The sequence below is a fragment of the Balearica regulorum genome, chromosome Z, assembly GCF_011004875.1.
Source record: "Balearica regulorum gibbericeps isolate bBalReg1 chromosome Z, bBalReg1.pri, whole genome shotgun sequence".
NCBI lineage: Eukaryota > Metazoa > Chordata > Aves > Gruiformes > Gruidae > Balearica > Balearica regulorum.
The window spans coordinates 30886807-30914323 of record NC_046220.1 but is presented as its reverse complement, the minus strand read 5'-3'; the positions used below and the strand labels follow the sequence as shown (position 1 = coordinate 30914323).

Below are 27517 nucleotides of genomic sequence, written 5' to 3'. Positions count from 1 at the left end.
CCCGGGTGCGCGCCAGTAGCGCGACGGAAGGGGCAGGCAGCAGGCTCCGTCGCCAGGCAGCGCCGCAGGAGACGTGGCAGCGCGGGGCGGGGCCGGTGCGGCGCAGTGCGCGGGTGCTGCGGTGCTACCGCTGCTGGGAGTTGTAGTCGGTGGCGGAGCCGGTCAGTCCCTCCATTCATCGCCGGCAAGGCCTCGGGCGCGGCCTGCCCGCTAGGCGAGCGCGCCCGGGTGGGCCGCGGCGAGAGGAGGCGTTGGACTCCGGCGCTTGGGTTCGGTGAGGCCGCGTGTTGTGGCTAGCAGAGGCGACGCGTTGGCATCCGTCGTCCCTGGCGGCGGGGAGGGAGTGGCCGGAGGGTTTGGGCTGGGCTTGGTCGGGGGGCGGTGTCGGCGCCCGGAGCGGTGGCTTACCCGCGGACCAGGGAGACGGCTGCAGCCGTTGGGGCTTGAAGCGGCTGTGGCGGGTTCAGAGGTTAAGGCGGCGGTGGGGACGGCAACGTGGAAGGTTGTGGCAGGCAGGGCAGGCGGTCGCGGGGGGGCCACTGAAGTGTTTCCCTGGGGGTGTGCGGGGGGGGGGGGGGTCGGGGGGAATGCTGGCGGGGACCGCACCGCCCTTTCTGGCCTGCCGGCCTAGGCCGCGCCACTCTGGCGGTCCGTCAGCGCCGTGGCCCTTCGGGGTAGCTTGCTGGCCCGACCGCGGGTGCGTGTGTGTGTTTGGGCGCGTAGAGGTCTCAGGCCGAGGTCCGGGAGCCGTACCAAGACCTCCCGCCCGGGCGCTTCTCCTCTTTGGGCAGCACAACCTGTGGCTGCACGGAGTCAGCACCTCACCGGGCTCAGTCCTGGAGAGTTGCCACGGTTCTGACCCTGCTAAGGGCAGTCTGGCTTATTCTCCTATTCTGAACCGTCTTGTCCTTCTAAAGGGCAGCAGCAGCTCCTGTCCTCCCTGCTGACAGGAACGTGCTTTGGGGCTTATTGTAAGGTTAGGGTCGTGGGCTATGAAGGCAGATCAGGGTCCTCACGGCAGGACTCCTTACCGTTTCAGTGACTAGTGGTGTTGCAAAGACAAGCGTGGACCAGCACTCCATAGAATTTCCATTTGGCTGGTCCTGATACCTTGTTAGGTCATGTATATTGTTCTGCTCTTGTGAGTCACCTTCTGAGTGATCAAGCTTTCTCCAGGCACTGTGTAGAGAGTTCAGATGCTTGCCCTCAGGGCTGTGTGTTCCAGCCTTGCAGCTAGGGATGGAAATGCTGATTCTGGTAAACCCATGTGGTTTTAGCTTGAATTAGCATGATTGACAGTGGAAATCCTTACCCTTGAGGATCTATTGGTATCTTACAGAAGTGATGCTTCAGGAAGTGTATTTGTTATTATAATGTCTCTGGAGGCATTGTTCAAGTGATTTGCCCTTTATTTATATGTTTTACTTAATTTTATCATCATGTGAAAAAAGCATCGTTTCTTTTGGGGGAAAATCCTCTGAAAGTCCTGGAGCTGTTACATCACATCATATGATATAGCTATTGCTGTAAATTGGTAGGATGTACATGGTTTTGTTTAGCTGTTTCTTTGATGGTTTTATGTAGTCATGTAACACTGTATACTAGGTCAGTAGTTCTCTGTGGTCATCAGTGATCTGGAACTTAATAGTCGGTGGAGCTACATAAGCTTTGTGATATTTAAAATAAATATTTCATTATAAGGATGTGTGTGGTCTGGAACAAATCCTAAGGGTTGGCAGTGTCAGTAAGAATGTGGGAAACAAAATAATTCTCAAAGATCAGCAAGCTTTTAGAAAAACTTCCTATTTTTTATGGTATCTATGGACTACAATAACTCTGTCTGCAGTAGTCTCAAGATGAGGCCAAACCCTTCTGGCATGCCTGGTATTTCAAGCTGTCTTGGTACTGCATTAAGTCTGAGGCATACTGGATTCTGCTTGGTAAACAGACTTTTTTTTTTTTAATGGCGGTATTGTGATTAACATTATTTATGCTATGAATATAAATCAGGTATAGGAGAGTTTTGTTCTCTCTTTTTCCTTTTATTTTTTTCTGTTTCCTGATTACCACTCTTTAAGGCTTTGGACTTTAGAACAAGCCATTTAACACCAAGTGATTAAACTGATGATCCCTCTATGCCCTTCCATTGGCTTCAGTGAGGCTTTGTATGTCCTCTGGGACCTGGCTGCATTTAACAGACCAGAGTCTGAAGGAAGTTTTATACCTGCCTTTGTGCTCTCCCTTTCTAAAATGGAAGAAATGAATGTAAGGAATTTTTCAGATGAAACTTTAGTATATGAACAATTCAACTCTGTTGTTGATTTGTGGGTTTTTTTTAAAGTGTTGTCTTTTTGGTTGCTGTCAGCTTCACTCCGTTTTTAATAGCAGAAGGTTTTCCTTTTGTCATTTTCTTTCTTGTTTTCTTCTTGGTCATTCTGTTTTTATCTCTCTTGTTCGCATCTTCATGAGTTTTTGGGCTTTTTTTTTGTAGGCTAGTATGTGCCTACGAATCTCTCTATTAGTTAATGCAACTTATGATGCAACGTTTTATTTGAAGAGATTGTTGCACTGGGCATGGCTCCAAACAATTGATTTGTTCAAATAAATAAATAAATGACTGCTCCTTATTCTGGACAGTTGTCAACTTGTGCTTAGCTATTAATAGTGTGTGTAATCAGTACTGTTCCATACAATTAAAATAGTTATGCCTATTATGATTAAAGATGAGAAGTTTAATAGCATTTGAATTTAGTATTCCAGCCGTTGTTTTGTTTCATTTTAGGCTCTGTTTAGAGAATAGTTTTGCCTCTTAGGGTTCTTGAGTATATTACGGAGTTTTTTTTATTAACAGGAGCATCTACTGAAATACAAGAAGCCATTAAATAAGGATGACTGAAAATAAGGCCTCATTATAAACTCTGAAGTATGACTGCTTTCTAGATAATGTGTTCTTATTCATGTGAAATTTGCTAATCTCCATTTGTAGGTGATAGTTAACTGTGAATTTTTATATTTTAGAGTAATAACCTGAAGAATGCTTTTGAAGTATGGTTATATCGTTAGGATTATTGCCGAATATTAATGCAAATGTAATTACTTCCTATTAAACTTAAGCCAAAAGATGAATAATTTGCCAATTCAGCCTTTTAGTCTCCAAATAAAATTATTTCATTCCTGCTTTTAACACAAGCCCTGTTAAAATTAACAGTCAGAACTTTAGCCTGGTTTTCACTATACACAGGCCTTGCATTTGGGAACTAGGTTAATGGCTGAGATTCAGCTGGTGAGAACCAGTAAAATACAGTTACCAGTCAATGAGGGGTAGACCTTGTGGGTATACTATTATTTTCATTGTGTAATGTGGGAGTTTAATATCATCCCTATAGTGTCTTCATTAGTACTGAGAGGGTTTATTTATTTTTTTTAACCAAGTGATGGAAGCAAACAAAATGTATGCTTCTACTTCTTAAAGGGGTTATTTTAAGGATGACTCATCATTGGCAATGTAGGTTTTTTTCCTGTGTATTTCTCTTTTCCATATCCCTTTTTTACTTTAATGTAAGGATAAGACAAAATTTTCTTCTAGCTAAATGTGGCAAGATTATGAAATTTATTAAATCAATTTATCATCACAAATCACTAGATGGCAGTACTGCTATTATTTTCACCTAATTGCCCATGCTTCAATTTGCCTATCTCAATTTCTCCTTTATGTCTTCAGTTTAGTAACACAAAATGTTCTGGTTTGCAAGAAGATGAAAAAGTGACTTCCTTATGAAGTTAGGCTGAATTTTCAGGTGGTATTTGCTGCAAACTATGTGTTTGTGGCTTGGACTATGGAGAATTATTACTATTACTATTTTTTTAAATCACTGAAAAGACAGTCCAGTTCCACACCCAGCAGTCATTAAGGATTTGCAGACTGATCTTGGGGAACTTTTTCCCTGCAAGTCCCATAAGGGAAGTTGGAAACCCTCATTGGAAACTTCGTTGAGGACTGAGCACTGTTAAAGTCTGTGGATTGCTTGGGTTTTTTGCCCTCCATGTTCTTCTTCCACCCCAATGCTTCCCAGTTTCTCATGTGTAACTGGCTTCAGGTAAGTCATTTAGATTCAAGTGTTAAACCATATGTCCTGTAGGATCAGTTTCAATTATATGTAGTGCTGGATTCTTTCAACACTATGAGCTATTAGCTTGAAATTACACCTGTCCGTACTTCTTGCTTTCCTTACTTGTATATTCCCTCCTCTCACGTCTCATCTTTCTCCTTAACCTTATTCTTTTTTTCCCAATTATTTATGTTCTTTTCTTGCAGCATTTGCAAACTACAACTGGCTTATGTTGAGAATTCAGTGTATAGAAAGCTGTTGTTTGTGCTGGCTTCATGTTAGTCCCTGCCAGATCAGAAATTCACAGTAAGATTATTGGTTGTGTAAAGGGAAAAGGATAGAGGAGCATTTAGGCTTCAGGGCTCTCTAATTGGCAGCAGGATGCGTAGATGGAAGGAGAAAAGAGTAAAGAAAAAGTTGAGAATTGGAAGAAAATACTACAGGCTATTGTGGTTGTACATTATGTGAGAGAATAATTTGTAAACTCCTCTAGCAAAAGGTAAGGAGAGATGTTCTTTTCCCTAGCTAGTGGTAAAACACTAACTGATTATAGTGGACAATATATGAAAGAGTATGGGATGTATTAGGGTCAAAGGATAAAATTTAAGCCAGAACAGAAGGGAGATAGCAGTATACTCCTGACTGGGCATCACTCTGAGGGTATACAGCTTACTGGGGGACACATTGCCTGTGGGTGCACACCTGGACCTGCATAGTCCAAGGGAATGTAAATAAGCCCTACAACTGGCAGGATTTTCCTCCCAAGCGTCCATTTCCTGGTCAGGCTGGATTTGCAGATGGTTGGCTCTCTCAGAGAGGCTTACAAGTAAGAGGAGAAAATGTGAAATACTGATTTTTTTTTTTTTAATTAAAATTTTTAGTCAGTTTCATCATATTTCAGCAACCAACTCAAAATTTTTGCAAGTTTGGGATTGCTGTTTCTGTTTAATGATCGCTTCACTTTTCTCATTGTTAAGTTAATAGACAAAAGCAACTACAGAGTTGTTTACATCTCTACTAATTCCTAACTTCCAGATGCTAGTTAGGTTACTTTTTGGGGGGTTGTTCCCCCCCCCCCCCCCCTTTAATAGCTCTGTGAAGCTTTGAAAAAGCTTTCCACAGAGTGGCTTTTCAAAGAATCTGTATAACTTTTTCAGTCATTCTACATGGCCACAGTATTTGTTTTTTAGTAAGCACCTCTCAGCAGTTTTTAATCATGGCATTAGGTAAAATCAAGCAGCAGATTAAAAGAGCCTTGATAAAATGTTTCTAGGAGGTTTTGGTCTTTAGTGCTTTAGTTGCACAATGGAAAATTCTTCGCAGTGTATAATTGGAAGAAGGATTACTTTAGAAATACTTCTGTGAGGGGGAATGTAAGCTCCTGCAGCTTGACTAAAAGACAAAATCTTATTATTGCAAATTCTTCCACTTAGTGAAGTTTAATGGAGGACTCTGCAGTTCCTTTCTGAGGGATGATGAGATGTACTCATTCTGCAAGCCAGTCTGTTCTCCATCAGGCAATTACTGACTCCTTCATTTAAAAGCTTCACTTCAGATGGGATGAATTGAAGAGGTACTTGGAACCTAAAATCCCTCTGTCATTAAGAGTGCTGCACATAAACCACATTTACTTGCTTTCTGAGGCTGGGCTCAAATGTTTAATCTTGAATTACTTATGCAAAGCATACTGGTTTGTAAAAGGGACTATAATTTCTCCTTTGTGATTTTGATGCTTTCATTTGTTTTTGAGGCTCTTTGTAAGCTTGTCAAGACTAACATTGACATCCTACTTTTTGTATTTTTCAATTTGGTAATAACAGTAATTTTTCCTCCATATTAAAATTGAGTTGTATACATATTTAAAACAACAATGAGGCAATGAGGGTTTTTTCTTTTTTGAAAGAGAGGAAAACCCCTGTATTTTTGTAGGTGGAGTTCTTTTTATATACACATGGGTACTTTCACTCAACACGTTATCTAAGCCTTTTCCTTTGTTAATTGTTAAAGAGAATAAGCTGGCAGTCCTCAGTAGCTGCTGATATAATGGATATGATGGAAAATGTTTGCTTCTACCTATTTTTCATACATAAATTCCTTTATATAGGATTTTTGTGTCATTAAAATTTCCTTATGAATTGTTACATCAGGGAGTGGTACAAATCATTTCTGTCTAGTTTACCAGACTTGGGCAGAAGCAGGGGTCTTTTTAGCTGCCTCTGCACTGAAGAACAAAAATCTCCAGATGTTCATGAAAGTCTTAATTTCTTCCCCCTCTCCTTTTCTTCTCCTAAGCACTTTTACATTAATTTAAGATTTTTAAATAAACATATAGCTTTATCTTACCAGACATAGTGTATTTTAAAGTTTTACTCAAAGATGTTAAAAGATACTTCAAACATAATCTGGCCTTCAAAATAAAAGCTGAAGTTTTCAGTTACTTTCACTTCTGATAGTCACCAGAGCAGTATGATACTTGGATTTTACAGGTACTGTCTGTACTGGAAAACTTGTTCAGTGTAAATTAATTTCTGTGTAATTTTATTCATGTTATAAGTGAATTTCAGCTGGTTTCATGTGGCTTTTCTGGAGTTTTATTTAGCTGACCCCAAAACGCTGATCTTTTAAGGTAGACAAGGTCATGGTTAGAGTTAAGGTCACAGAGTCAGGAGTCCTGGGCCCTTGCCAGCTATGCCACTGTTCACGGTGTTTGCACTCAAGTGTGATGGTCAGGACCATCTGCTGAAGTGTTTAAGCCCGAGAGGGCTACAACTTTGTCGGTAGTTGTCATTCTTCTCTGGTAGAAGGGGGAGACTTCGGTCCTCTGTTTTGCCTCTTGCCACCTTTTGCATCCTGTCATGCATCAGCTCTGAAAATAATAAGTCCTTGTTGGAATTACTACAGCTCAATAATGCAGCAAAACACTACCCATAGTTAAGTTTTTCTTGCAATGGGGTATGGGTTTTATGATCTTTAATTACTTCTCTATTATTGCCTATCTAAGTACCACCAGTATATATTGGAAGCAATAACTGGGCATGCACAGTCAGGTTTTTAGAAGAAGGCTTGGCGTTTCAAGTATTATCAGAGTGCTAAAAATAAAGGGAAGATACAGGAGAAATGACACATACTGGATAATTATGTACTTGTAATCAGTAAATTTTTTCTTTTTTCTAGAGTTTGCATTTGAACTACTTGCTCTGTTCAGGATTGTAAATCACTGTGTTGTGGCCTTTACATTCTAATTTAAAATCTTTTCCCTTGTTTCTCAAGATACGCTTTTTTTTTTTCCCCTCACAGCTTTTCGTAGCTGAAGGAAAATGATGGAAGAGAGTGGAATAGAGACAACTCCACCTGGTACGCCCCCACGAAGCCCAGCAGGGGCTGCTGCTGCTGCTACACCTGTCTCATTAGGTACAGAAACTTCCTCACCAACTTGGTCATGTTTATTCATGTCTTTTGAAGCACAGTAATTCATCCAAAGATGTTGCAATCACCATAATTACAGTGGTCTTCTCCAGTCTAATTGGAAAAATTTAAATTGTTGCTTTATTGTGGAAGTGTGCTTCTTGTCTGACATACATCTGACACACAGAATATTTTAAACATTTTTTTATTCTTGAAACTCTTTTATGAAGTCATGTGGATGCACTTGTGTTTTTTAAGGATGTGGGGCCAAGGAAATAATACTTTCTGGTACAGCGCACTGTTAGATGAGCAGCATAGAAGGGAGTTGAAACAAATTTACAGTCTTGTCAGGGATAGTGGCAAACCTGGATAATCACTTGGTTTTTAATATTGTGAGTGGTAATCAAAGCACTTAATCTGATTTTTCAAGAATCTGAACACCATATTCTGAATATCAAATATTCAATTTTCTGACATATCTGGTATTGTTATCCTGAGTCACGCTACTGCAGTGGACTCCAAAGTGGGGTGCCCTTAACCCCAGAGGGTGTGCCAGGCAATCCACTGGGGTACAGGAAGAAAATATTAGAGCTTTCAGTAATATTTATTTTATCTAAAATAAGAAAAATTAAGCTTTACTAATATTTAATATACTGCTCGACACTGGTGTCCTCACTCAGTTTGTCCGTACATTGAACATTCACATGTCCTGAGGGAGAAGTGGATGTTCCATGATGCTAAGGGATTGACACTGGCACCCTCACTTGTTAACACACTTTCATCATGTTGTGATGCCTTGCCATTTGTGTGCCGCCTTAAGTGGATTTATGGGTTATATTATCTAGTTTTAACTATACTAACCCTCACAAAATGAACAAGTGACTTAAAAAAAGATTCGTGCAAAGAGACCACAGATAGAAAATACTGCTAAAAAAATTTAAGCAGCAGCAAACAAAAAGAATATGGAAAAGCTGACACTTCTCTGACTCCCAGTACAAGCTTTTTGCCGTTGTTTTTACCTCATAGTGTGGCTAACAATCTAATCTGATTTGACAAAAAGTTGGCCAAAAAAATTTCAAAATTTTCAAGAGAGGAATTTGAAATATTGTTATGGTTTAGCCCTCCCAGCTTCTCATGAAAATTAACTCTATCTGAGTGGAAAAACCAGGAGAAATTTAAACTTACATCTACCATTGTTAATGATGAACCTTGCCTTAAGTGTATATTGTGCCTTGAGATATTAACTAAGGATAGTGTGAAACCACTATGATTAGCAAGACATTTAAAAACTAATCAGAACATGAAAACAAACCTCTAAAAATATAAAAATCTATTTTGTAATGTTTCAAGTCATAGAGTACTCAATCCAGTACTTAAAAAAATTCAGCAAACTTAATGATAAATCTTTAGAAGCCTCTTTGGAGATTGCTTACCTAATAGTGAATACAAAAAGCTATTTACATTGGGGAAACACTTGTTCTTCCTGACATGGTAAAAATGTCTGAAATAATAAATGGAAAACAATATGGTCACAAGTGGCATTTGTCAGCAAATATTGTTAAAAGACACACAGAAAACATTGCTGAAGATTTGAAGAAACAAGTGTTAGAACAAATTACAGCATGGGGCGTTTGCTGTACAGATGTTCCTAACATGTCTCTGCTTATGGTTTTTGCTAAATTCTGTTTCAATAATAAAATACACAAGGAACTACTATAATGTCAAATGCTAAAGGAGGGATGTGCTGGAGAAGCTATATCTTCAACAGTAAATGACTTCTTTAATAAAAGCAGTGCTTTTATTAAAACTGTGTAAGTGTAACCACTGGTGGAGCAGTTGCTTTGACTAGCATAAAAATGGACTTTAGAATAAGGTTACAGAGATATCACCACACATGAGATTTATTCACTGCCTCATTCGTAGTCAAGTTATTGCAGCAAAGAAACTGGAGCTGGAAGTGCACAAAGTGCTACAGGATGTCATCAATGTGCTTAATTTTATAGAAATTATCTTTAAATAGTATATTTTTTTAACAATACTTTGTAATGACATGGGAGGTGACCATGAAATTTTTTTGTATTGCACAGAGGTTCGCTGGTTGTCATGTGGCAATGTGTTTAAAAGAGTTGTTGAACTTAAAGATGGCATGAACTCTTTTTCTTTTTACAAAAAGACGAGTCTCCCAGATTTGCTGATATTTTCTGTGATGACAAGTGGCTGTCAGCAGTGTGCTACCTAGTAGATATTTTTAAAAAAAAAAAGGGGGGGGATTCATAATTTGTCCCTTCATATTAAAGGTGATGTTCTAACAAGGAGTGATACAGTAACTACTTTTTGTAAGAAAGTCATGCATTTGAGAGAGCGTTTTGAAAATTGATATTTGGAAAGATTTCCAGCGCTAGGCAATCCTGTTGCCAAAATCAATGCAACTGTCACGTATAAAAACGGTCCAATTTGTACTGCAAAGAGAATTTCCTGACCTGTGTAAAAGTCTTCCAAATGAAGAGTTTCAGTGGGTTTTGAACTCATTTGTTAAAAATAACAAAGTGCAAACCTTTTGATTTGTTTGCAAGAACAATTGATTGACATCAGGGAAGGCGGAGATTTGCTAGCTCCGTTTCAAGAAAAACCTTCGTATAATTGGTGAGTGGGAGTGGAAAACAAATAGCATGATTTAGTAAGCACAGTGAACAATGCACTTCTTCCATTTGGATCTATATATCTTTGTAAGGTATCTTTTCCAGCTATGACAGCCATTAAAGCCAAGTATCAAAATAATCTGAACATAGAACCAGGCCTTCAAATTGCTGTTTTGTGAGATGTTAACCCAAGATTTAAAAAATAATGAGGCTTCAATCACATTGCTCACACAATACAATTATTATTAATAATTTTTAATGTACGTTAACCGTTATTAACATACTGTATTAATAGTATATTCATAAAACAATTTTCAGCAGGATCAGAAAAGTTGAAATTTTTAAATTAATCTTTATCTCATCCTTTTAAAATTTCTATTGTGTATGTTTTATAATATGCATAATATGCTAGTACAGTGGTACATGTAAATAATTTATAAATAAAAAAATTACATATATTGGGGAGGTGCATGCTCAAAAATTTTTTTATTGATAGGTGTGCATGATTAAATTTGGAGACCACTGCATTAGTGTAACTTGGGATATCATTTGACTGTCATTGATATTTAGGCTGAGGCCAGTTTGACGTTTGAGCTGATCCAACAGCTTACTGCTGTCAAAAATGGTAATTTCCGGTTTTCTGACTTAATTTTCTGTTTAAACTTGGTTTAGAGAGCAAAATTGGCTTATCCAAAAATCAGCTGAGGGCCAGACTGAAACAGAGAAAGCAAAGGGATTAGGAGGCTGAGTGCCAGGGAAGAGGGGGCTGCCTGATGTTCAGCCCATCTCATAGAACCATACCTCTGAGGTAACTCCCACCCTCCTAGATATTATGAGTGTACGTTTTAAGATTAAAGATGGACACTTCCTGCATCATCATTATTTCTGTTGATTAAGCAGTCACTCAAACAACAGCACTAGCTAGAAATTTCTGAGGCAGACTTCAGCTGCTATAAATTCAAGATAAGTCAAATGTTGAGTTATGTTTTTAAGCTTATGACAAATAGGATCATGCAAGAAAAAGAGATTACAAGATACTATCACCAAAAATTGAGCACAATTGGTATTGTATGCAAACTCAAGCAGAACTAAAATTCACTTTGAAGGGAAAAAAAGCAGACCAAGTCAAAACATATTTGTAAAATATTTGAACAATTATATAACTGAATTTTTGAGATTAAGGCTCAGCATTTCCAAAATTTCTTTTTTCTTCTTTTTCCCTAGCTTTGTCCAGTCCCCTTGCTACACCAAGCATGTCATCTTCTCCTGCATACTCACCACCTGTGCCAGCTGGAGTGCCTTCGCTTCCTCCTCCTATAATGACTTCAGCTTCTCTTCCAGTTGTGCCTTCTGCAACGGTTTCTACTATTGCACCACCTCTAACTCCTGCCCCACCTCATGCTGCCTCTTCATCTTTTAGTACCTCCATGTCCCAGTTCTCTACACCTCCTCCATTAAGCTCTGCTACTGGCTCTAGTCTTCCTGCACCTCCTACTGGTCCCCCCATTTCGGGATTTTCCATATCTTCAACCTATGATATTACCAGAGGACATGCTGGTCGAGCACCACAGAGCCCACTGATGCCATCATTTTCTGCACCTCCAGTCACAGGTAACTTTTTGTATATATGCTTTCATGTTTGTGAGACAGGATGAGGGATCACCTGGGTGGCTACTTCACGTATCTGCTAGAGTCCCGCAAGTTCAGCTTCTTTATTACTCCGGTTACGCTTAGTTAATGTAGCTTCACTCAGGAGAAAGGAGAATAGCCTTTAAAGTACAGTCATGGTCTAGGACAGAGAGTCCTCTTTAGTATAGTTCTGCTAGCACTCAGGCTCACAGAAAAGTCTATGTTTGAGAGCATTATTTTTTGTTAACTTGCACAGGAAAGCCTGGCTGAACATGTATACATATCTGTTGCTTAGATCAGAGAGTCAATTTCAGCCGTTACATTTCCACAGAATGATACAATATCTCAGGCTGTAATCTCATAATTTTCAGGTTTTTGTTCTGAAAAGCTGTCTATAAGAAGCCATCCATCACATGACAGCAGCTTCTATTTTCTTGTTTCCAGGTTAGAAAATTTCTTACTTCTCTCTCTTTGTTCAGAGAGCAACACCCATTCCTCTTTTTGCTTTACTGAGGCCACCTCATGAAAATTTGAAGACAATAAAAAGCACGACTGTTAACTGACATGCTAAGAAAAAAAATAATTGTTTAATCTTATACATAATGTACAGGCAATCTTGGTTCTATTAGCAGATATTGTTGAACTTACTTACAGTAGTTATATCTGCTAACCTTTAACAAGCATAATTGTTCTGGGACCTTCAAGAAATGAAGTGAATCAGCCCAGTATTATTCTGTTCTTCCTGCTTATTTTCCTGTTAAACAATTGCATGTTGCTACAGTATAACAAATTAAATGCGGTATAATAAATGAACACTTGAGTCTTATTTTTCTGTCTTACTAGGTGTTTTGGCAGATCCTATTACTCAACAAGCAATTTTCTCATCACCTTTGGCTCCTGGAACTGGTTCTGCAATTACTTTTCCTGAGGAGCATGAAGACCCCCGAGTATCTACTGCCCAAGGTGGAACACCTGCTGGAGGACTGTGGGGGTTTATAAAGGTATGGGGTTTTGTATATTACGACGAATTACCATTTTTTACTGGCTATAAGACATTAGATTTTTAACTGCGTGTTACTACTGTCCTCATGTGCAAGGTGGCTGTTTTTAATAGTGATATTTGCTGAAACTATGCTTTTGCTCTTCCTTTATGTAGAAGAATGAGGACTACATAAATGCAGGTATTCTATGTGTTCATTTTAGTGCTTGTGACAGGAAGATATACGTACCTAATAGGTTTGTCACATGTTCTTAAATCACATGAAGCTTCAGAACCTCTTTAAGACCCAAAAGCTAATTTTTATTTTACAGCGACTGGATGCAGAAAAAGATAGTCTCTTTTACCTCACCAGAATTCTTTGCATATCCTGTTTCTTTGTCGCTTCCTAACAGACTGAATTTGCTTTCTATAGGATGCAAGTCCTGCCTGTTTTAAAACAAACACGTCTCTTCAAGGAGAGACGAATACATATTTATCCCACCAAGGAACAGTTTCTTAAGAAGTGTCTAAGATATTTTGTAGGATTTTTCTATTTGCTAGAAGGCATGGAGTATATAGTGCAGAACAGATACACCTTGTGGTGCAATCTAATCATACAGAGGAAATAAGCAGCAACATCAACTAGTAGAATTTCATTAGCCTGTAACCTTTTTGGAGCTGTGACAAATGCTACATATAAGTAGCATCATTAAGATTGTGGCAAAAAGATCTAAGGACTGTATGTGAACACTGAACTGTCTTCAAGAGCAACACCATTTTCTGTACTGTGTCATACTAAACATGAAGGAAGAATCAAGAAGATTTATGTCCAAATGGGATTGAAGAGTTTTGGAGGGACTTTCAAGGCCTTTTGAACAAGAAAATCTGGGAAAATAGGTTGTGTGACACATGACAGAGCGAGCCCTCCCTTAATCCAGGAATACACATTATGACAGTGATATGGTCCTAAAGAGCATGATTAATCCTCCATCAGTACAATGATAGCAGAGTTGTTATGCTGCCCTTGTAAAGGAGAGGTGTCTTCTCATGATCATAAAAACACATCATCTTTCTTCCTTTAAGTAATAATGTCTTTCGGTCATCATATTCCTCTTAATATTTGCGATAGATGGTAATGTTCCAGAAGAGAACATTTTTCTTCGAACGTGATTGTGTAGCCCTTTTGAAAGTACCAGAGCTTGCAATTGCAAATTAGTTGAAAAGCCAATCTAATCCACATTACTGTTGTTTGTATACCAGTAAGATCCAAAATGTGTCCTGTTTCTATTTTTTGGAGAATGTGTATCATTGACTTCAATAATAAAATCTAGTTTTTGGTTGAAGTACGAAGCGTTCTATGTGCTCTGCGTGTTCAGTGACTTCTGAGAATTTCCTAGGTGGAAGAATGAGGAATCATTAGTTGTACTGAAATCATCAGGTTTTTGATGTGTGGAAGCACACATCAGTCTGGTTTTTTTTTTAAACATCAGCCAGAGTCTGTGTGACTAACTAGTAATTGTTACAGAAATGCATCCTGGATTCCCCGTTGAAGAGCTTACACAGTAGTGGCAACCAGTTATCTTTACTTCTGTTCTTGAAGTAGTTTGAACTACCCTTTTTCCTCTGGTGTTCTTTGGAAATCAAACACCTTTCTTCCAGGTTTTCTTCAAGCTAGATCTGACAATCTAAAATTGACAAATTAGTGGTCTAGAATCAAATGAGACTGTTTTGGTTCCTTTGATATGTCAAAGATGGCTAAGCAGTCTCATAGGAGTTCCAAGATTGGTTTCTACATAACGTATCAGAGGCAGGGTTGGATACTATTGCAGTCATTGCACCTGACAGCTTTAATATTAGACAGAAAGCAGTCTGTTCACTAAAGAAATTTTATAAAAGGTTTCTGCAAAGTAGTTTCCGGTGATTTATCTCTCAATTATTCACTATTGGTAACTTTCTTCTTTCAACCTGTGATCTTACCTGAATTTAAATAAACATTTGATGAGATACATTCATTAAGACTATTTGCAAGACACTGGACAGTGTTTGTCTTTATATTTAATGAACTTTTAGGTCTGTCAGCAGCTCCACCTATGATTTGGCTGGAGAATGTAGAACATTTTTCCAGCAATGTTTAGCATCTGTGTATAAATTGAGGACTTCCAGCTCAATGTACTTGTTAGTAATGGGCCATTCAAAAATAGGTCCTATTGTCTTTAAGAAGGTCAGAAAAGGAAGGCTCTTCAGCTTAAGTTATCGCAGTTTAAATCTAGCTACCTAGTCTGATGATACCTATAATGAGCATTGGGAATCTACAACTATGCTAAATGCTCAAGACTTCTCGTCCCAGAATAGGACTAGATCAAGCATGTTGCCCACCATCACTGATGGGGCTGTTTCTGCATTAATGCAGAAGAGGATGGTAAAGACTATATTTGAACTTTATGTTGTAACTGAAAAGTCATGCACTGATAGTTTCAGCTTGCAGCATTTGTGCTGAGGAGTGATATACAATAAGTTACAAAGTGTAAATGTGGTAAAAAGACCATATTTGGGCATTTTTTGGTTGGTTTTGAACTGTAACACTTTGAGGTTTTTGGGGATAAAAACAGAAGATAATATGGAAATCTATTTGCTTAAATTTAGGGTGTAGCTGAGAATCCCATGGTGAAGTCTGTTCTTGACAAAACCAAACATTCAGTGGAGACCATGATCACAACACTGGATCCTGGCATGGTTCCGTATATCAGTAAGTATTTGTGCCAAACCATTAAGTAATACATGTAAGTGTTAGAGAGGTTAATACAATAGCACTCTGCACTTGAGGTTTGTACATGTAGTGCGTTAATTCAAAGTCACAGTAATGCACTGATTTCTCAAGTGTATTGTCCAGTGAAACTCTCACTCTGGAGGCTGACTTTTTATGTGTGTCTTGAGGTTTATTTGACTTTTGTATTCTGCTATAGTTCAGATAGCAGCATAGTAATATCCTTTAATTCAGATTGTGAAAGATGAGAAAGTTACATAGAAAAAACAGTGAAGAGACCTTATCTGTAATCCTTAAGTTGCATACTGTTTTCTCTCACTGTGTCTCTATTTAAGCCTTATGGAGTTGATTTTAAAATACACTGTATGTATTCTGTTGGATCACATGCTTAAATGCTACTGTGTAAGCTATCACATTAAAGTTAAAACAAGCCAAAAGGTAAGCATACTCAGAGAGACATAGGACAGAGGTGTTTACATCGCTATTGAGGCTTTCTTCTGATTTTCATCTGTTCGCTTTTCTAGCCTAATAGTATTTATACTATTTTTAGGAAATTCGGCAAACTTGAAGCAGTTCTTGAATCAGTTAGTAGGAATGTTAAATTCTAAAATGGTCTAATGAAGTCTGAAGTATTGCTGAGCATTGAGCATGGAATGAAAAGCATAACATTTCAATTACAGCTTGAAAATTAATAGGAAGGAACAGCATTATGGTATTCATCATTTTTTGTTTTACTAGAATACATTGCATGTCACACATAACTGACCTAAGATTACTACTTCATTAAAATGGGGAAACAAATGACATAATTTGTCAGGGTTGTGGTTAGGTTTTGGATTTTGGTTTGGTTTGTTTTTTTTCTTGTTGTTTGGTGTTTTTTGGTTGGTTTTGGGCTTGTGTTTTTTTTCTTCCAGCAGTCGGTAAGCAGTCTCCCTTCTTAGTTGTCCCAGTAGTGCCCTTTGTCTGCATGTAGGTGAGGCTGGTCAGGAAACTGATAAGGCTGAGAAGAAACCATTAAAATGTTTTTGCATTTTGTTTTTCTGAGCCTTTATTCAGTTGGATCTAGTCTGTGATCCAGCTAACCACATTGCTGCGCTATTGTACTAATTCAGTGGACTATATGTGGAATGAAAGGGGACCATATCTCATATGAGGAAAGGGTGAGAGAGCTGGGTCTGTTTAGCCTGGAGAAGAGAAGACTGAGAGAGGATCTTATCAATGCTTAAAAATATCTAAAGGGTGGATGTCAAGAGGAAGGGGCCAGACTCTTCTCAATGGTGCCCAGTGACAGGACAAGGGAAAATGGGCATAAACTGGAACACAGGAAGTTCCATCTGAATATGAGGAAAAACTTCTTCACTTTGAGGGTGACTGAGCACTGGAACAGGCTGCCCAGAGAGGTTGTGGAGGCTCCTTCCGTGGAGATACTCAAAACCCACCTGGATGCAATCCTGTGCAACCTGCTCCAGGTAATCCTGCTCTAGCGGGGGGGTTGGACTAGATGATCTTTAGAGGTTCCTTCCAACCCCTGCCATTCTGTGATTCTGTGACTGTGTCAAGGCAGCTTTTGAATATTGCGAAGAATGGAGACTCCACCATTGCTCTGGGCAACCTGTGCCAGTGCTCGGTCACCCTCACAGTAAAAAAGTTTTTCCAGATGTTCATATGGAACCTCCTGTGTTTCGGTTTGTGCCCATTGCCTCTGGGTCTGTCACTGGGCACCACTAAAAGAACCTGGCTCTTTCCTCTTTGCCCCCTCCCTTCAGGTACTTGTATACATCAGTAAGATCCCTCTGAGCCTTATCTTCTCCAGGATGAACATTACCGGCTCTGTCAGTCTTTCCTTATACTCCAGTCCAGTGGTTGATCTAGCTCAGTATTCTGTCTTCAGCAGAAGCAACAGGAGATGCTGAATGGTAAATGACAGTAGATATGGTGACTTCTGCAGGCCTTTCCCCTTGTATTCCATCATCCACAGCCATTGGACTAAGGATGACAAGAGGCACGTCCATACCTATTACTCTTAATGCCTGCTTGTGGACATGTTGTCCATTAATTTGTCCTTTACGCTTGTTGATGCCACTTTATTTATGCAGCTTTCACTGATGTCATATTCCATGTTTGAAAAAAAGTTTAAGCTGTTAAGAAAACTTGTCACAGCAGGGACAAGTTTTATGAAATGTTTTTGCATAAATTGTTTGACAATGAAAATGATCCATCTGTGGTAAAGGCAGATGTGAGGTATAATTGAGCTCATCTTGAGTCTTTTGTAGTAGTTTTAGATTTCTTTTAATTCATGAACTGTTTTGTTTTATTCTAAAAAAGCTTAGTGAAAACTCATCCTTCTTTATGGAGATATTGCCATGTGGAAATCTGTCAGAAACACTTATAACAAAATATCTAAAAACAAGATAAAGCTGTAGGGAGGCAGGCAGGCAATAAAATGATACTGATAAAATTCACAGTCCGACAACAACTAGAAAGTAGTTTTATAGCTTATGTAATTTGACAGCTAGTCACTGGAATTTATGAACTGCATCTGCATTCTTGGTCTTTTTCATAGGGAAGAGTTTGTGTGTAACAACAACATTCCTTGCCACCTCCCAGTGGTTTGGTAACACCAAAACATCCTTAGAAATGGATGTCTCTCTTGTTCTCCTAAATCCATGAATTGTCATCTTTAATGCGTGGTATGCTTTTTTTCAGGTGCTGAATAACCATCAGTTCCTGTTGTCTGTCATCTGTGAATCACTTGGCTAGTCATGTATTTTTTAATTTTTTCTGCTCAGGAAAGAACTTATGTACAGTGCATGAGAAAGAAGACCAGCTGAAGTATAGGCTTAAGATGTAGAGTGTATTTGAACTAGCTTATAATAGGAATGAGAAAAAATACATGCATATATATATATATGTATTTTACAGAAACTGGGGGAGAACTGGACATAGTGGTTACTTCTAATAAAGAGGTAAAAGTTGCAGCAATTCGAGATGCCTTTCAAGAAGTCTTTGGAATGGCTGTTGTTACTGGAGAGGCTGCACAGTCTAACATCGCACCCCAACCTGTGGGCTATGCTGCAGGTTTAAAAGTAAGCTGATATATAACAATACTAAAGTACCTCCAATGCACAAAGACGATGTGGAAACTATAGAATCATAGTATGGTTTGGGTTGGAAGGGACCTTAAAGATCATCTAGTTCTACTTTACAGTAGTTTCAAGGTGTATCAGGCATTTATTCTTAGTCTTTTACTAGCACACCCTGTTGGGAATGTTAGAAGTTAAGAGACTCTTTGAGAATGAGTTGTTTCCCCACTAGTTCTGTTGATCAAAGATAGTTTGACCAACGCTTGTCGGGGATCTTCCCCAACAGATCTGTGTTATGTTTAAAAAGTAGGAATTCACTGTGCAGCCTTGTAAATGGCTGTGCTGGCCCAGAGGAAGTGTTAGCAAAGGATGTTTCACCAGATTTTTAAAATGTACATGTTTGTCACCTGTATCTAGGTGGAACCACTTCCTTGGCCAATAACTAAAAACTCTGAAAACAACTATTTAGTATTCTGTTTCTTAAATGTGAGCAAATAATTTACTCATTAAAAAGGAATTATTTTCTCCTAACTGCTGTGGCAGTGTTCACAGCTGAGTAAAGCTTATCCTCATAGCAATGTATTAGCTGATACAATTTTATACTGAGGTAAAGGAGAAAGATATATATGTTCATTTACCTGTTTCGCTATTGCACTGTAGTAGTATTTGTATTACGGCTTCAGAGTGATAACAGGTTTGAAGCAAATGATTCCTACATCTTAATTAGATATGTACCACAACAAAGAGATTTTCTCTGTTGGTCTTGCAAAGTTGATCCAAAGCTCTTAAAGGATCTAAACCCAGCAAATCTTAAGCTGCAAAGTGAGTAACGGAAATATATACTAGTGCTTTAACTAATAGTGAAACTTGGCACAGTTCGGGTTAGGAATTCTTTGCATGCTAATCTAGGTCATTTTCATGGAAAAATAACACACTAAAATATTTAATTAGTTTTTCTGTAGTTTTTGTTACTGGTTGGAATTCTTATTTGGGAAAAGCTATAATGCTTTTCATGAGTTTTGGGTTTTGTTTTTCTAGTGTTGAAATAAGAGTCAATTTTCAAAATCTCTCATATTTTCTGTTTAACTTGAAAAGTATGTTCTAGATTTCTTTTTGCATTCATCTGTAAGCATTGTACTATGTTTTGATTCAAAGAGAATGTTGTCTAACAGTTTATGTTACCATTTAGGGAGCCCAAGAAAGAATAGACAGCTTGCGTCGGACAGGAGTAATACATGAAAAACAGCCTGCTGTATCAGTAGAAAACTTCATTGAGGAATTGCTTCCTGATAAGTGAGAACTTTAAATATATTTGGGGGGCGAGGGGAAGGAACATTCTTGTGGACTCATAGGGGCCTATAAGGAGTTGCTGGCAGTATCACTTGAGCAGAAGGAAGGTGAGAGTCACAGCCTTCAGTGTTGCTTTGGTAGACTTGATTTTGGTGATGATGTTCACATGCTACAAAGATGATGCAAGTGAAGTACTTCTTCCTGTCTTGCACCACTGAACTCTTAACATGAAGCTTAAAATTGGAGTTGTACATTTCTTTTTATAGCAACATCCTTGCTTCCCATGCTTTAAAGAATAGAATACAATTTATATGTAGACACATATATAATATGTATGAAGCAACTAACTACTGTTAGTTAATTATTTTTCTTTTAAAGTCTTTTCTGATCCTTGGCCTTGATTTTGTGTTTGTGCTTTCCCTGGAATATGTTTCTCTTGTGGCAACTCAACTGTAAAACTGTTACAGGAATTGAATACAGTGAGGTAGCCCTTGGTTTGATTTCGATCATGTCAGTGTTGGATCATGTTAGTTTGTTGATAGGGAGAAATGATTTAATGTTCTTGAAAGCTAGATAGGGAACCATTTTGGGTACTGCTTCAGTAGCCTTTACTGTGTCTGCTACAGCAGGCACCATCTTTTCTGAAAGGTTCAGAAGTGTTTCTCTGAATAAACCATTTAAATCATTGTTACAATATTAGATCTACCAGAAAATCTGAATATAGAACATGAATGATAAATAGGTTTATTTTTTTTATTGTTAGGGAAGGTTATCTTAATGAGAAACATTCTTTCAAAGATTGAATGAAAACTGTAGCATAATAAATACAGGCAAAAGATCTTATCTGCACTCATGCCCACCCCACCAGCTTTCTTTGTTTCTTTGATGTTTCATGTATTTTATATAGTTTTATGTATAGTATGCATTTTACATGCATACGCATGCACTACAATTTTTTATATATATATAAAATATATCAATTCATATACATAAATATGTATATGCAAATTTTAATTGAAAAATACTGGAACACTTTGAGATAACACTATTACATTATTTTTTACATTTGTAGAGTTTGTAAAATGGTCATAATTTAACTGCTAACATGTTTTTCAATTGAGTGATACTCAGTAAAGGTAAAGTACCTTGCACGTCATTGCAGATGGTTTGACATTGGATGTCTGATTATTGAGGATCCAGTTCATGGAATTCATCTGGAAGCTTTTACCCAAGCAACACCAGTGCCTTTGCAATATGTTCAGCAGGTGAGGTTTTAATTTTCTTACCAACATTGGATTAACAGTTGAGACATAAGACTTAAGTTTTCATTTCATTTGTGATGTCAGTTCTTACTGACAGTAGTTCTACTTGAATGGCTTAATTTATAAAATTAAAAACTATATAAAACTTACAGAAAACTATTTTTGTATCATGTTTATGTATTACCTAAAAATCTTTGGGCATTTCTGGCAAAGCAGTTACTGATCAAGAGTCTCATTCTGCAATACATGGCACTTGAAAGCACTAGGTTTACTTTCTTATTAATGAAGAATAAATATTCCAAGAAGAAATTAAACAAGAGGAAATATTAACCAGGAAGAAATTAACCACAAAGAAGTACTCCCTCAAAAAGGAAATATAACTTTAATTATTGAAATATTGTCATCAGTCTGGTTCCATGACTCAAAATTAACCCTCATGAATCTTTACCTAGATAAGAATACTCATTCTTCCTCAGATGCGGAAGGAGGTCTTTGCAGCTTAAGTAATGCACTAAGCAGCTGCACCTAGGAGGTGCAGTAAGCACTCTTATCCATCCGAAGGCTTGATTTCCTTTCTTTAACTTACTTCGCATATGTATTGGAGTTTCATCTAATGCCAACAAAACTCTGTAATAGTGAAGTGTCTGTGTGCACACATGCACATGGTAGCAATTCAGTGAAGTAGCTAGCACTTCATTTAGGTACAAGATCTCAATTTACAAATTGAGATCTTTCCACTCAATTTTTAATAAAGCTCATAAAACCTTGGTATTTATGTTGTTAATTAGCAGCAAACAGACAGCATACAGTATGGATTAGTATTCTCAAAACTCATTCCTAACACATAAAGGATACCCATTCTTCAGATCTGTGCTTGGACTTAATTCTACCATGAACATACAAACTCTCACCTAAAAGGCAAGACTGCTATCCTCTTCTGACTGCTATTCTGACAATAATGTAAAATTTCTGAAATGGAAAGGTGTAAATCTTGGAAATATTATGGTTCATCCCATAGAAATAGTGCAGTAATGTGCAGTTCTTAAATATCACCAATAGAAGTTTTTAATGAAATTGTTTACATTTCTTTGGGCACACACTGGGAATTACTCCAAACTCCAGTCAGTGCATGTTGCCTGACAGCAGGCACTGTCATACGTTAATTAACTCTGGTGTGAAAATTCTTTTTAAATAAATGTTTCCGTGAAGAATTTCAAATTCTTGGCTTTGATCCTTAAGCTCAAATTGGGCTTTGATCCTTAGGGGGTTGTTTTGGGGAAAAAAAATAGTAACTGTTTAATTTTTTTTTTTTTGTAGTACCAATTCCAATTGAGTGAACATTTGTGGGATTGGTTTTAGTTCTTGTTTTTCAGAATTCTTACAACTTTGAAAGCTGATGAGTGGAAAAGGAGAAATACTGCTCTGTCTCTCTGTAGTTTTCCAGAGTGCTTTTCAAAAAGAGTGGAGAAAGATGTGAAGCTACAGGAAAAGATGTTAATTAAGCAGATAAAATTTCATTGACTAGATGATCATTAAAGGTCGCTATGATGCCATGAAAATAGACACAGCAATGTGAAGTTACTGCTTAAATAATTGTCATATTCTCTATGGAGCATTGATATGAACTGAAAGATTTTTTTTAAACATAAAGCACAATACATATCTTTAATTTTTGTTTCACAGAAAATTCTCTATTTTGTCATTTTAAAAGTATAGTTAATAGCTTAAATTTGAGGGTTTTTTCCCTTAGGTAAACATGCTTTGTAACTTTGAAAAGTAGTGTTTACTTCATAATAGCAGGAAACGTTCTTGTTTTAACTCTTATGCAACCTATTTAGTGTATAGCTTGGCATATAGTACAGATTCAGTGAAACTGGAAGCCTTTAAACTTGAATTAGACCAAACTCTGCTCTCCTATTCAAAGAAAACTGTCCTTTTATATGCATCAACAGCAAAACATAGCTTTGTTTCCTACTTTCAGTGTTACATTTTTCCTAATCTTGCTATTATATATTTCAGTTAAGTTGCGCATAACGTGCGGTGTGTCATTGGGCTTTTCATTGTGTGTGTGTGCACCAGTTGTTCCCACTATGTCTCTTCTAGATCAGAGTGGACTTCTCTCAGGGATGTGCAAGAAATATACATTTGTATAAATCCAGTCCAATATCTTTACTCAAAATCTAGATTATGACAGGAAAAAAACAGCAATTGAATAGTTTAAGACTAAGAACAGAGAAGAAATATGTGTTGGGCAGGCAATGTTATTTGTTATTTACAGTACAAAAGATTCTCAAAATTCTTGCTAGCTATGTGTTTTATTGTTCTGTGTAGTGGAAATAGTGGTAAAACTGTATAGAATATATACTCTTTTGTTAATGTCTTTACCAATAGCACAGTTTTCTGAGCGCATATGAGACTCATTGCTGTTCATAACTCTAAATATTACTTGAGGAAGTGAAAAGGTGGATTTGAGGGCTTGCTTTGAGAACCTTTTTCTGTTAAGAGGCCAGATATCTTGTTTTTTTGCTGAGCCAGAAATTGCAACCATGATGGGGAAACCATTGCAAGGTTGTTTTTTTGTTATTTGCAGTTTACTGATTCTTTAGCAGTAAAAATACCAAATAATTAATTGATGAAGTTATATGCAATTGTGGATCATAATGGAGATACCGCAATCAGATATTCAGTCCCTAATTGCAGCTAGATGCACTCTTATTTACTTCTTACTGCCAATATGTTCTGACTAATAAGGAAAATTTCCTGTTCCTTTGCTTAAGAAATCTGCCTTTTATGTACCTCTTGATAATAAGTTATGTCGATATTGGAGCGGACTGCATAATCTAACAAACTTATATGTGCTGTTATGCAAGACAGCAGTTTAAGGAAGGCTGGAACACGGTAATGAACTTTGATGTGCTGTAGATGCACTGCAGACAGACTAACTCAAATATTTGTCAAATTATCTGTATGAAGAATTGGGCCCAATATGCAATGCTATGAAGAACTGACTAATACTAAGAGCAGTCTTACTGAGGCTAAAAGCTTTCTACCCTTCATTGTATGTGACAGTGACCAGAGGCGGTTGCCTAGGATGAGCATCAGACCAGATAAATGCAGTGATACTTCCCCCACTGTTTCCCTTCTGTTTCCAACTTCAGGGAATTACAGTATGTAATCCCCTGTGATCTGACACAAATATCTTGGTCCTACATTTCTGCCAGGCTCAGCCTTTCTCTTGTATTTGGCTACTTGCCTGCTTCAGAAGGACACTTCAACTGTTTTTAAAACCTTTGGAGGGTAAGAGACATTATATAAATATGTATTGTTACTGATTCCATGTGTTGGCTACTTTAAGAGAGAAAACTACTTCCTGGTAATGGCTGAATGTCTTTACTCTCTTAAGCATCATATTTTAGTTTTATACTGTTAAGATGTCATTTGGATCATTATATGTACAAGTCCAAAAAGTATAATTGGCTAGGCAAATTATGGGGCAGTCTGAAATTTGGATTCTGATACGCTTTAATTTGCCATGTCGTCCTATTGATATAAGAATGATTACTTATGAGAGTCAGTAATAGTGAAGATAGAAACAAAACTACTCATTTCAAACTCTTTCAATAATCACTTCTCAAAATGTTACACAGGCTAAGAATCTCACTCCTCAGGACTACAATCTGAGATGGTCAGGCCTGTTGGTGACTGTGGGCGAAGTGCTTGAGAAGAGTATAATGAATGTCAACAGGACTGATTGGCACATGGTATTCACTGGTATGTCCCGTCGACAGATGATCTACAGTGCAGCTAAGGCTCTAGCAGGAATGTACAAACAACACTTACCACCCAGGACCGTTTGACAGAAGGCTGATCCATGACACTAAGGAATACTGGGTTTGATTCTGGAATTGAAGTGAAAGCTACATATTCTAATTCTCAGAGGATACAATGCAGATTTGTAATCGAACTGTAAACTGTGTTTTACTTACTGAGAAATGAAGGTAATTTCCAGTAGTGGAAATGAGCAATTGCAATTTTTAACTACTATATAATTTCCAATATGATTCACAAAACAGGAAAATAGAACAAATGTATATTTATAACTGGGACAAAAATAGCATTAGTTTGTAAAGTGGAATGTGCTATTATTTGACACCTTATTAGGCATTTGCTGAGATATTTTAGTTAGTATACTTTTTTAAAGAAAGGGCACATTGCTATTTCTATTATATTAGTAATACAAACATGTTGACAGCATAACATGTATGTTATATATGCATTTCAATCCAGAGAGACTACTTTTTGTATTAAATGTTTTCTTGGGGCCTGTGCTTAGGTAGTACGTATATAAGTTATCAGGAGTGATGCTGAGTAGTTTTTACAGCATGAGTGAGCCGCTGAAGAAGAGCACAAATCCATGCCCCATTGGTTGAAGTCATTGTTAAATAATTTTGAAATCTCATTTTCCATGCTGCATCTTTTTTTCTTTTTGTAAAAGTAATGAAATTCATGTCCAATTAAAACACTAGACAAATTTCAAGTTGCTTCAGTTTTAGGTCAGGTACCATATATGCATGAAACTATTTCCACAGTTTCAACAAAATAATTTACTCCAGTGCTTCCAAATTTTGTATTTTGTATGGAATTATGTAATTTCTTCTGTCAAGTTATGGCTGTCAGCATTTTGATGTGGAAAATGGTGAGATGTGTATCACTTGCTTTGCTGTCCTGAGTTTTCTAAACATTTGTAAGTCTTAAATGCATTCTTGATGTCATGAGCTCACTGTTTCTTATGTAAGTCTTCAGTGGTGTCTGATTTTTTTCATGGCTATAAATGCCCTCTTTCCATGCTCACACAATCTTAAATCTTTATTTAGAGATATGGAAATAATTGTGAAGAAAATATTTTGATAATAATACTTTTTTTAAGAAGTTATGAATAAGCAAATGCTTTTTGTTTGCGATAAAGAAGCAGTTTTTCAGAATATATTGCTTTGCCTTTACCTTTCTTAGATGCTTTCAAAGAACATTTTTATATACAATATACTGTTAAGCCAGCTCATATTTGTACCCAGTGAAAGCCTGTCTATTTGCAAATAATATATTTTGCCTTAATTGGCTTACTCTGTAAATCACTTGAATAAATGTTTTTTTCCTAGAGGATGCTATCTATTTTAAAGGTTTATTTTTTAATACAGCTGATGAACATCTGTTTATTTAAATTATATTTGCATTTTCAACTCACAAATTTGGCACATACTTAAATGCCTGTGTTGTCTGAAAAAAAACCCAAAACAAACAGAACCTGGTGCTTGAGGTCTCTCGCTGGGAGCACTTCTTCATATCGTAAACTAAAAGGATGATACAGGGACTTCTGTTTGTCATTGTTCAGTAAAGGCTTGTATTGTAATTTCAGTTTGCAGTGTATGGTATGTTGGATGCTGCCTTTTTATCCTGTGCTTACAGCATCCTCCATGATGCAAAGGAAGAGGACATGAAATCACCAGTAGGTGTAGGTCCCCTGGCATAAAACTGAAGAGGAATTTCCATTTTCTTTCTTGTTTTCGTGGCCTTGGCCTTCATTGTTTTTCAGAGGTGGTAACAGTGGAGGTAGAAGGCAGCTTCTCGTTTTGCAGCACCTGGTTTATTCTGGTGACATTCGCCCAGCATTCCAGCTATCTTACGAGGCTGCTAATGTCCCATACTCCAAGGCTGCCCTGGCCTGCCTTAGAGAATATTTAGTCTCTCTTCTCCTGTAGAAATTTGCTTTCTTTATGCCACTGCCCGGCCTTCTCTCTGTGTACTTTCTCCTCATGGTTGGGTGCTGGGATATGATGTGATCAAGTGAAACTGTCTTTCAGAGATTCGAAATCTCTGGCTCGATGAAGGTCTTTTGATGTAGTTCAGCTGCTCATCCAAGAATTAAAATAGCTCAACTTGGTAACTCTCAGTTAGTTCCCTCCCTTTACTGAGTATTGTATGTTTATGTATAAAAAAGTAACATCCTCATGTATAAGCCAGGAGCTCAGCTTCTTCCCTGAGAGGCCAGGGAGAGGAAAAATGACTGCAATATGCTCTGGAAAGCTAATATAATTTGAAATTACTTCCTATCTGAGTGAAGTCCTTTTTCAGGGTCTGAGTTGCAGTTGGCATGGATGAATTCTGGAGCAAGTTAAAATAACATCCAGCTTTTTACCATCTGCTGGGTCATGTGGGCAATAATAGGAGAGGAACCTCAACAGGTAGGACACTGACATCCTGTGTTAAATTTATATTGAAATCAACTTAGAAAAGCAGGTATCAGAACACCTGGAGAAAAGAAGACTGAGAGGGGATATTACTAATGCTTATAAATATCTA

At 37.7% G+C, this 27517-nt stretch overlaps 1 protein-coding gene across 3 annotated transcripts; it reads left to right on the top strand.

The window, feature by feature from the left end:
- Positions 1 to 369: 369 nt before the first annotated feature.
- Positions 370 to 26329, top strand: PRRC1 (proline rich coiled-coil 1). 3 transcript variants are annotated; one of them, XM_075739626.1, is made up of 9 exons: positions 370 to 469; positions 7407 to 7520; positions 11378 to 11764; positions 12626 to 12783; positions 15405 to 15507; positions 18448 to 18611; positions 19798 to 19901; positions 21061 to 21163; positions 24808 to 26329. In XM_075739626.1, exons 2-9 carry the CDS (start codon positions 7427 to 7429, stop codon positions 25015 to 25017), a joined length of 1323 nt encoding a protein of 440 aa, XP_075595741.1. In that variant the 5' UTR covers positions 370 to 469; positions 7407 to 7426; the 3' UTR covers positions 25018 to 26329. The 3 variants fall into 3 exon arrangements, with proteins under 3 accessions (XP_075595741.1, XP_075595742.1, XP_075595743.1); XM_075739627.1 differs by having other exon boundaries at positions 437 to 461; XM_075739628.1 differs by lacking the exon at positions 370 to 469 and adding an exon at positions 2857 to 2923.
- The last annotated feature ends 1188 nt before the right edge of the window (positions 26330 to 27517 follow it).